General features: G+C 37.6%; 1 protein-coding gene across 3 annotated transcripts in view; it reads right to left on the bottom strand.

Annotated features, from left to right (window-relative positions):
- Window positions 1-12,060, bottom strand: part of FRY (FRY microtubule binding protein) — a 240,346-nt gene that overhangs the window by 176,753 nt on the left and 51,533 nt on the right. The window contains exons 1-2 of one of the 3 annotated variants that reach the window (XM_065678417.1): window positions 10,874-11,115; window positions 6,668-6,766 (exon numbers count right to left, since the gene is read on the bottom strand). The exons of the other annotated variants lie outside the window; for them this stretch is intronic. Of the exons in view, the coding sequence (XP_065534489.1) occupies window positions 6,668-6,766; window positions 10,874-11,078 (304 nt within the window). The 5' untranslated portion in view covers window positions 11,079-11,115. Of the gene's footprint in view, window positions 1-6,667; window positions 6,767-10,873; window positions 11,116-12,060 lie in introns of those variants that run through there. 3 annotated transcript variants of the gene reach the window in all.

The following is a 12,060-nucleotide window of genomic DNA, read 5'->3' on the forward strand; positions in this document are numbered from 1 at the left end:
CCTCTGTAAGACGGAAACTTGTCCAAGATTATACTTTTTCATCTTCTGATAACACAGCAGATTTGACCCAGGGTGTGTTTTTATGTTTGGTTTCAGCTAATATAAGATTGTGCTACAGTTGAAAAACCTGTGAAGTTCTTCCATCCTCTCCTTTTGTCCCGTAATTTCCATCTGGTCTCCTTATGGTGGCACTGGCTAGGAGGAAAAATTTGATTTGGGTGCTGTGTGCGTGTTTTGGGGAATATGGTTGGGGCTACAGCATCACATTCAGTTGATGAACAGGGCTTTGAACAACCTAGTCTAGTGCAAGGTGCAGCAGGGTTGGAACTAGGTGATCTTCAACGTCCCTTCCAACCCAAACCATTTGATGGTTCTATGATTCTATGAATGAGATTGCGTGTCTCCCTGAAGGAGCACCTGATCACCATGGTCAGCATGAAAGATGCTGCATGGGGGTTTAGGTGGGGAAAAGAAACAAGAGAAAATAATGTTTTTAAATTAAAAAAAGAAAAAGGAATGCTTAAAATACAAAGAGATACCTGATACTTTTCACAGGTATCACCCGGTTAAATAACTTTCCCAGCTGCTCACATACACTTACAAACATCTGCAACAGTTAACTGCATTTTCTTCCAAGCCACTTTTCTGTCTTCATCATTAGTAAACTTTGGCTGTTGCAGAAACTGCTACGTTCTAGGTTTAATTGCGTGAAGCACCACCAAAGAGTAAACTTGAAGATTTTAAAAGCCAGAATGGACAGTGATAATCAGCCTGATTTTCTGCACAGGTCAGGCCAGAGAATGTCTTCATTTCTGGTTCATATACAGTAACTCAAGTTTACCCAGGCTAGACAGAAAACCCCTCTGGCAGAGCTAATGTGAGTAATGCTAGATCCAGGTTAAACTATTTGCAAATGTCAAAACAGGTACTTATGGAGTCAGGTCTAGTCTATGAGACACAAATATAACATTTCACATATACTTATATAGACAACATTATTAATTCTCTGTAATATACAATGAGATCAAAATAATCTAAGATCTCAATCTGTGTGGACAACAGGCTGTACACTATTATTAAAAAGCAACAACTGCAACTTGTATTTGTTTCTGCAGTTTCATCAACACATTACAATACTAATCTGATATTGAACCCTACATTACCTACTCCATATACAACACAAAGAGAACCAGACTGAAAATGGCATAAAGAAAAAAAAAATACAGAATCTTAAAACTAAATCCACTAATTACAGTTCTGAGGTTGTATTTCATTATTTTATCTATGAGGATGTTGCAGAAGGTACACTGTCAGAAGCCTTTCTAAAGCTGAGATAAACAGCATCCTCTGCTCTCCCAGCATCCACCAAGCTGGTTATCTTGGTTTAGAAAGCTATTGAGTTGATAAAACATGACTTCCTTTTTAGACAAACATACTGACTACTGCATGTACCCAGTCATCTACTTCTCCTATGTTTGCAAATGGGTTACAGGATTATTTATTATTTGCTCCATCACTTTCCCAGGCATTATGGTGAGGGTGACCAGCCCACAGTTCTTCGGATCCTCTTTCCCTTCTGGAAGAAAGAGGACACATTTGCTTTCTTCCAGTCCTCAGGAACTTCCCTCAGTTGCCATGAGCTTCCAAATACTACCAGGACTGGCTTGACAGTGACATCAAGCAGCTTCCTCAGCACATGTGGTTGCATGGACTCATGTACATCCTGTTTTTTTAAATGTTCCCTAACCTATTATCCCTGTAGCAAGGGTAAGTCTGCCTTATTTCAGGTCTTCTTACTGGGCTTTGGGACCTGTGATTCCTGAGGCCTCCTGGAGGTAAAGACTGAGGCAAAGGAGGCATAGACTTGGCCTTTTCCATTTCCATCACCATCATTCTTCCTGCTACTGAGTGAAGTTGCCACAGTCACTAAGACCTCTTTTAGGATTAGCTTTCAAGTTGGAGGAATGAAAATACAACATTAGATTATGCAGAAGTATTCTAAACACTGTGTTGTGGTTTAAGGCCAGCTGGTAACTCAGAACTACGCAGCTGCTCGCTCACACCTCCCGTTTCCCCCGCCCCCACTCCCGGAGGGATGGGGAGGAGAATCGAAAGAATGTAACTCCCATGGGTCGAGATAAGAACAGCCCAGTAACTAAGGTATAACACAAATCACTGCTGCTACCACCAATGATAACAATGATAGGGGAAATAACAAGGGAAGAGAATATAATTGCAACCAGGTGAAGGCCAAACTGTAACACTGCTCTTACTGAAGCGTCCATAACATTTAGTATGACACATTATTTCTAACTTCTAAAGAGAGGACTACTGATTTTCTAGTTCCAGAACGGATTTAGAATTAGACTTGTACACATATGCTTGACTTATCATCAGACCCTGAAATTCCATGTTGTCAGCCAAATTTAGCTTCTGCTGTTCTTTCACCCTGGCATCTTTGTGTGATAGTAAAATCTCTGCCACACACTAGACCATTCCACTTTGGAGTAAAGCCTCAGCATCCAGTGGAAATCTAGTGCTTTAATGATTCTCCATACAGGACTCAATAACTGTCCATGATAGATTTGAACAAGCCCTCGCAGAAGTACTTTAAGATGACTCACAGAGCAAACTTGTACTCAGTTTCATTGACCTTTATAGTCATTAAAGTCATCTCTTGCTGGACAGACTGGTGATTCAACTACATTATCACAAATCATTATCACAAATGCCATGCCTATGTTAAAACCTGTGCTGTTCTCTGGCCATGGCAAGATGGCACGAAACAGCCTACAAGCGTACAGTAAAACATTATCTAAATGCGGGTGGCAGCATCCAATTCTCTCTGGATTCCTCAGCTCTTGTCCACTTCTGAGCTGTGCCTAAAAATTGTTAGGGGAGGCTACAGGCTGGTCCAGGCAAAATGGGGAAGTGGAGCAACTCTGGTAGAGAAGGATTTCTCTGACTTGCATACAAGGAACAGGAGAGACAGGCTAGCATGAGACTGACTGCTTTAAAGATACTAAACACAGTTCGAAAATGCAGGACAACTGAGGTTACAATAAGAAAGATGATACTTACTGAGTGCCCCTTTCCTTACCATTATGCAGACTAAACATTATGATTAAAAATTATTTGGCCAACCCCTTATTGTTTGCATCACAAATGACTGTAGAAAGGGTTATTAAGAAGAGCAGATCATTCACAACAAAGTGAGCATAGGGATGCACAGTAACAAGTTCTGCAACTAAAGCACGTTGCCATCAACCACCATGAAATTGCAGAAACAGTAACTCCAAAGACAGAGCAAAAACCCACAGAAAGCCACAGGAACACCCTCAGGCAGTTCTAAACCAAACAAATAAACAAATAACCTCACTACACAGCCAGGTCCTTGGAAGAGGAGCAACTATACTGCATCACACAAAATATACTTTGCTTATCTAAGAAAATACTTCCTGGAAACAGTAATGTCTTCAACTAACAGACGTTTGTTGAGTGTTCAAAATTATATCTGATTATAAAACTGCATTTCAGCATTGTGTAGCAGCTAAACACTCATATAGCCTGTGCAAGAAGAATTTAAATTGATGTCACCTTGTGAAGCAGTGTGCAGTTTCAACTACCCAGAAAACCCAAATATAATAATGTCCTGAGCTCCTTGCATCAACTTATTAATTTAAGATCCAATCCCCAAAATTCATAAAAATCAGATTTCAAATTAACCACTTATAATTAATAGCAATAAAGAAAATTAATGAGAGATACAGTTGATGAAATTTGTTCTTTCTATATTAACTCAGTGTCTATCTGCTTACAGCTGATTTACCAGAAGTATTTCAAGAATTTCCTTTCACTACCAGGACATTTTTCATCACAAGAAGCAGTACCAAAAAGTCCTCCAGCTAACTGCAATTGTGTTCAAAGAAAGTCTTCTGTAATTATGATGAATTTTATTATCTATACCCATCTTCAGACAAAATAGTGTCTGAAACTTAAACAGATTAATAAAATACTGATTTTTAAAATTCTTATTGAATTAAGTATTTTTAGGTACTCAAACTTTTTTGTTATTGTTTAAATTAAGGTATAGCAAAGAAATAAAAATGAAGAAAACATTGAGAACATTTATTTCAGAAATTCCAAGACTATCAGGTGATTTAACTAGGATACAGTATGCTACCATTAAGGGCTAGGGAAAGTATAAATAGCTGAAAGGAAAATAGTTATCCACCAAATGCACCCAACAGGTATTCAAAAGTATCTACAAGTAAATAAGCACTATAGCAGAACTATATTTTGAGTGATTTTTATGCAGTCCATAGACTCATATGACTGTCAAGAAAACATATTTTAATGTCATTAACTACATCAGCTTATGTGAAGATTGCACTTCAGAAGAGGAGCGAAGTATACATCAGGAAGAAGGTTAAATCAAAGCCATTATAATAACCTTTAAGTCTGCTTTTTTAAAAACATTTTGCTAGGCTGATAAGCTTTTGATTGCAGCAGATGCACTACTGTAAGACTTTAATGTTTGTCTAACATGTAATGAAAGGGTATGTATTTCTCTAAAAATATTCTAAATAATTCTAAAAAAAAAATTATTATGGACAATGCTTCCAAATCATTAGCAATAAAATGATTCTTTACAGGCCAAAGATGGGCATATTTTTGTGGTGATTCTGCTCTTTAAGGTGCATGCTAAATCAGCTAAAGAGAATAAAATATTCTATTGTCTCATGACAGCCAAAGAAAGATTGACCTAAAAATAATGTCACCAAACCCTTATGGATTTACTGCACATGAAATGTAATTAAGGCTAGTACCATTTGATGTAAAGAGTGACTGACTTGTTCTTAAATCTTTTAAAACATTTTTATATGTTTCTTATTTTGCTAACATTTCTTAGGGCTCTGATTTTCTATTTTAAAATTCAATATATTTTAGATTAACATGCCTTTTTTTTTTGAGATACAACCAGCATTGAATATTAATTCAGTGCTCCTTGAAAATTACATAACCATGCAAAAGAAAGAGCCTGTCATGTTTCCCAGGAGGCAAGCACTCAGCACAAGTTTTCAGAGTTCACTCTACACTTTAATCATTATCCTCTAGACAGGACATAGCAGAGAGCCAAAGAGTCAAAATGGCAAACCATGTTACTAAAACAGATTCTTTTTCATGTGCTATTACTATGCCAGCACACAGAGAAACTTGTGCTGCAATCAGGAAGCAAGTGCTGCAATTGCTTCACAAGGTCCTTCACTACAGTGAAAATATTATAAACCCTTAGACATCATAAGATTTGAAGTACATTACTGTGTGTACAATGGATTTTGTTCACTTGAACACTGGATACTGCTTTAAAGCAGAGTTTTAACATAACTGATGGTGGCCATCTAAATCTAGGAGACAACTAAAGAGTTTTCAAAACAAACAAAAAAGTCAGAAAACAAAAATCCAAGCCAAAATAGCAGATGGAGCCTTCCCTACCTTAACCCAACCTTTCTCCCTATATCCCTCCTCATCTCATTCAAGTTACTCTCCAATAGACAGAGAGAGCTTCCTTTATTTCCCAAATACAACTTAAAGGTGAGGTAGCATCTTGCCTACAAGAGCATGATGAAATCAATCTTTACAGTCCATAAAATACCAGTGAACCCCAGAACAAGTTTGACAACATGCATATATTACATCAGACTTCCAAATGAAGAATCCATAGCCTTCCTCTGAATCATCGACCCATCCTTTCTAAAGAAAATGACACTTAAAAAAACCATTCAAAAACTAAAATGGTAACAGTATATTAAGTAATATATGTAGAAATATGCACGCATAACAATACAGAAGGAAGGCCAACAGAAAAGCCTTCCTTTAAGACATTATAGATTTGATAATTCCTATTAATAAAACAGTGGTCACTAACCCAGATCAATGGGTGGACACACAGTTAATCACCAATTTTATAGCATGGTGGCATATCTTAATATAATTCTCAATAAAACATACAGAACTAATGCCAGTTTCCAATACAAACCGCAAACAAAAAAAATACAGCACTCCTTTCCCCATGCATTTTCAAACAACAGAAGGTCTTGCTAACAGTATTAAGGGGAAACCAAGCCAATTTTTTCAAGTCAAGAGCGGAAGAGAAGAACTTTGGAACAAGACAGTCTTGCCTTCCCTTCTGCTATCAGTGAATGATACTGGTAAAATACAGCACCAACACAAGTGATTCTGCCACACTTCAGTGTACAGGGTGACACTAGCAGTACCATAAGTGAACAGCAATTATCCTATGCAAATTATAAGCACACGTTATTACCATGCAGTACACTTTATTCAGAGGTAGAATATTCAAATCTTCACCAAATTAAAATACTGAATGCAGATCATTATAACTCATTTGAATCGACATACATTCTGTACCCATAATTTTAAGCATCCTTATTAAAAGTAATTAGATTTGGCAAGTCTTTCCTGATAAATGTAGCCAGTCAAAAGAAAAAAAAAAAATCATACATACTGGATTTTTTATCCCCATGTCGCATGAAAAATCAAATCATTTATTCATATCACTGCTGAAGAACTTTTAAACCCCTTCTTTCTTTTATAAGTTTCAGTATTTTAATTTACATGCCAACATGGTGTCAAATCAACTTACTTATTTTAGAAAGTGACTTTGCTAGACTGTATGCTGGTCTGAACTCCAGAAATGCTTTGAGTGAGTACCTCAAGACTTCTAACTGCGACAGTATTTTCACTGGAAAAAAAAAAAAAACAAAAACAGTGAATTTGATACAGAATACTAGCTCTTCTGTTGTAAAATCACAGACTGACAACCTACATTCTTACTTTAAGTAGCTATATAAAGTACTGTTAAACACACTGGTGTTCGTTAAATTAACACACAGCAACACCACAATGCTTTTACAAAAGCAGAGCTAACCTGTTGTCCCACAGAACACACAGAACTTATTCTGGCCATAGGCATACAGCCATGAAATAAAGGTGTGCCTGATCCTGGGAGGCAGAAAATCCAAAGTATTTTTCTCAACTCTCTGTCCTTCAAAACTGACAGCAGTCAACAAGCATTATCCAATGATAATACAGGCTACCTCCATATGAAAATGAAGGAGGAAAAAAAAATAAATCACACAAGATACTAATGACAATAGTAGAAATGGATTTTCAGTGGTACTTAAACTAACATCCCCAGCTATTACACTATATTTTAGTATTTTGACCTTTGTAATTTCTGTATTGGTTATTTAATTGATAAATACGGATTAATTTTCTTCAGCCTCTTGTGCTTCTGAACATGAGTCAGCATAGACATTTAATAATGTTTAGCTAGTCCATTTTAATTTCCAGTTCAATTTACCTTTCCAAGGTACCTCTGTAAAGACAGGGCCTCCTAAGGCCCCTTTGTTGCCCACTGTGCCTTTTTACTCTTGTTTCTTTCCTCATTGCAAGTCACAGGTTTTATCTTCAGGTTAAGACAAGTCACCATTCATTTTTGTATAGTCCTGCCAAGGTAAGGTTCAGTCATGGCTATGATGGTATGCTGAGCTGAGGGGATGTCAGCAGATCTCTACAAGCTCAACTAATGAAGGTGGTGAACCTCTCTCTGTAACTGACAATAAATGGCTCTATAGTGTTGATTATGATCAGTTGTGCCTGTGTGGTTGTTTAAAAAAAAAAAAAAAGTAAAAAGGTGTCACTATGAAGTAGTAAACCTGAAAATTTAGGTATCAGAGGATATTAACCATGCCCTGAAGTATACAACAGCTCAAAACATTTTCAATTTAAAGACCAAGAAGAAACGAAGTGCTTTGTTGAAAGAAGGTGTCTCTGTGCAGGGTATATGTAAAGGGTAGGTGTCAGGATGATGGAGCTAGGCTTTTTTCAGTGATATCCAGTGATAGGACAAGGGGCAATGGGTGTAAACTGGAACATAGGAAGTTCCACGTTAACATCAGGAAGAACTTCTTTACTGTAAGAGTGACAGAGCACTGGAACAGGTTGCCCAGGGGGGTTGTGGAGTCTCCTACACTGGAGATATTCAAGGCCCGCCTGGACAAGTTCCTGTGTGATGTACTGTAGGTTACCCTGCTCTTGCAGGGGGGTTGGACTAGATGATCTTTTTAGGTCCCTTCCAACCCTTGGGATTCTGTGATTCTGTGTATCCCTTCGGCAACGCCACGGTTTCTCCTCACATAGCTTCTGTCCTCCACTTTTCATGTGGGAATGAACACAATAACCCAGTGATACCATTGTTTGGATTGTCCTGGCTAGGCATATGTGAATGACTCACTTCCTGATGACAAGACAGACAGCCATGCCACACTTCTCTCAGGTTGCAGCTTTCATTTTCAAAGAGTGAGCTTCTAGCTATCACAGTTATGAGGAAATTGCAAAACAAGCCTATCGCATGCAAAATGCTTCCCTCAGTCTGCACCATTTGAAACAAGAGTCCCCAAGTGTGAACCAACCTATATCCTTGCACCTAGATGCCTTGAAGTGTCACTATTCACTACTTTGTTCGTTAAGCTCTTTAAGATAGAATAAAAGGAAAGAAACAAGATGTACATGACTTCAGACTAAATTGCAAGCGTGTCCTAAAATGAAGATAGGGTCATGGTGATGATACAAAAGACTAAGCAGAGATAAAAGACTAAGCAGAGATAAGAGGATTAGAAGAAGGTGGAGGAGTCAAAATGATAAGAGATTTAAAATATTTATATTAGTAGATGACTATGCTGAAATAAGGAAGTTTGAATTACCACATTGTTAAGAGGGCTTGAGCAGTGATCTGAAAGACTGCAAGAGCAAGTACACATATGTATATTATATATTTATAGTATATATAAATATATATATTTAATATCTATCTGTCTCAAGTGTTCAAGTTGAATGGGGCTTTTAGCAACTTCACCTAGTGGAAGATGTCCCTGCCCACAGTAGCGAAGTTGGACTATATGATCTTTAGAGGTCCCTTCCAACCCAAGCCATTCTATGATTTTATGACATGGTTGTTTCCATTCTAACCTGCATTTACAGCACAAAGACAATGGTCTAGTAGACTTCAAGCTTCCTTTATTAACCTGTTTTCAAAAGCAAATCTGGTAAAGCTTCTCCCATGTATACTGCTGACCTACCAAATGAAAGTCTACACTCATCTTTCCATCATGCTCCATCAATTGCTTATAGCAAGCAATTTGCATTACCTTTGAGTTAAGTGCCCTTAAGTGTACAGTAACACAGCTGCAGTGGATTTCATAAGTGTAATGGCAGCACTCCAGACACACAAACTACATTAAAGTGCTCATATCTGACGCAGCACAAACTAGCATTCCTGCCAGTGTAGTAATTTGGAAGGTTGGAAAGAGAACAGAGAGAAAGAAGAACAGTATGATAAATAAATAAATAAATAAATAAATAAAATTATTACAAAATAAAGGAGAAATCTGTGTGTGCACAACAGAGTAATGGTGTTGGAGACCAAACACAAGGCTATTTAATATGGGGTATTTTTTAACAAAAATGTTGATGTAATAGCGAAAAGAAGTGAACAGTTACAGGAGGAAAAAACCACCAAGCACAGGACTAATTAAGGAGCAGAAAAGGTAGCTAGAAGACAAAAGGCAGCAACTGAAAAAGAATGAGGTACAGAGGGTCTATCCTGCTCAAAATAATGTGCTTTGACAGTCACCAACAGACCACATCACCTCAGGAAGAGCCTGTTCAGGCACTAAGAAGCAAAGGAGCCTTGGGCATGTCTAAGTCACTCGACTGCAGATCTGATAAGGCTTTTCGCATTCTCTTAAGCTGGGGAAGTAGAACATGAAGAAGGAAAAAAAGCATTATTTCCTAAGGTATTGAAATATTTCAAATACCTTAACAAAGGTACAATGAAGGCACTAAATCCCACATGAAGTGGGAATAGATCTTCGAAGATCTATTTGACTATTCTGTTTTCCCCCTGAAATTTAAAAATCCTCATTTTTATCTGTAAATGGAGATATATAAAAGGATTAAATTCCTCTGATTGTCTCACAAAAATACATCTTCACTTTCAGTAGAGATGAGCTGGTATTGACCCTCCCCCCCACCAAAACCTTTTAAGTCCTCTTAGCAAAGATGACATGATTGTTTTGCAACAAATCCTTTGTCCTCATGCTAATCTGCTGCCTATTTTTAGGTATATTTCTAATAATAGTAATAAAAAAAATACCCAGACTTGTTATTAGCTTGACTGAAATCCACTCATGCACCTTGTGTTCACTTCTTAACAACTAGAGAGTTAAACTGAATTATTAACTCCAGACATTACAGGCTCCAGTGCAAGCCAGGAATTCAAAGCATGCATTTAACTATTTAATGATGTTAATTTCTAGCTACACACAAAAAAAATCAGCTATACTGAAGAAGTCTGTGTATCCCCAAACCACTCTCCCCCACAAAAGCAATGAGAGACAGTATCAGAGAAGCAAGAGAGATACACTGCAGCTATTGACTGCATTGCTTATAAGCAGGGTTAAGCAAAAGCAGCTTAAAGCTGTAGAGAAAAAACTGCTTTTCTTTAAATGCTAAATATTAAAAATAAAAAAAATATAATAAAAAATAATCCCACAAGCAAGGAACATGAAATCAGAGCTATGAAGAAAGTCTCTCTTTCTGTTTCCATCACTTTAACTCTAATGGCTGACATAATTTAACATAAATTTACTTAATTAAATATATCTGTGAAGACTGCCTTAGGTTTTGAAACAGAATAAATTCTGACTGGAACCAGCTACTGAACCCTTCAAATATTAACAGGTTAAAAGATACTGCTCCAACATACTATTAACATAGCATTTCCTACCTGAAAATATAGAAGGTCTTTTCTTAGAGCGCCTTGGATGTATAGGCTCTACATTCCTAGTATTTCTTTGAAACTTTCCTTTCAAATCATTTTCTAGCAGGATGTCTGGTGGTAGGCTTCTCTGTCTTGTTGATTTAGAATGAGTCTTACAGGAATTCAGTTTACTCTTAGTCCTAGAGTACAAGGTGCTGTCATCAACTGCCATTATTGAGCGCTAGCTGCTAAAGCCACCCCAGCTCAAATCCAACCTAAACAGCCAGAAGCATTTGGACTAATGGTTACAGACCCAAGTAATCTCGGATGTTTTCATGCTCAACTCGGCACTCATTGGGGAAGTTGAGCAAGTTGATAGGCGTGTGCTGGACAGGTGTAGAGTTACTGCATGGCCCCTCCTTGCACCGGTGAAACAGCACAGGGAAAAGGCATGCTGAAATCATTCCTTTTAATCTTTTCAGGTAAGTAGCAAGTTCAACAAACCTGAGCTCAGCAGTACAATCTGCGCAAAGGGGAAAACATAGTTTAATATGAGGCACTGTCTAGGGCTAGTGTGGTTTACATTATACCAACAGCACTTCTCTGATCAGTTCATCAATAGTTCATTAACTTGGCAAGCTAAACAAGTGTTGCTAAACCTTAAAAGGAGAAAACAGAGTGATGTAAAAAAAACCCCAACCCAACAAACAAACAAAAGAAAACCCAACAAAAATCCAACCCAGTCCCCAGCCTAGGTACCTGTCTGGGGAAAGGTACAACCTGAATGGTATATGCTTGGGTTTTTAGTCCTGTCCTTTGGCAATGTCACGTTTCAAAGACTGATAAATAGTCCAAAACATCCAAAGCATGAAGGTTTTTACGGCCACAGTATCACTTTGGGGTTTCTTTCCTCAAGAAGCAGTAATGTTCTTTCCTACTGGGGTGAGAATCAAAGATCTGCCAGTTTGACTGTCTCTTTAGGGAACTGCTGACTAACAAAAATAGGTCATTTAAATATGCATATGCTAAAGACAGTCTGTAAATTTTCAGCTTAACTAAAAGCCAAGCTACTGTTCTTGTTTTGTTCCAGTTATCCTACTGAAATATTTTGGACCTCCCAAGGATATGATCTTACTTTCTCAAATGTCCAGAAAGAAGGACAAATCCTAATATTTTCTATGAACCTGCTAAAGTTCTTTCTTGAATCCTACCAC

The sequence above is a fragment of the Lathamus discolor genome, chromosome 4 (genome assembly GCF_037157495.1).
Source record: "Lathamus discolor isolate bLatDis1 chromosome 4, bLatDis1.hap1, whole genome shotgun sequence".
Classification (NCBI taxonomy): Eukaryota; Metazoa; Chordata; class Aves; order Psittaciformes; family Psittacidae; genus Lathamus; species Lathamus discolor.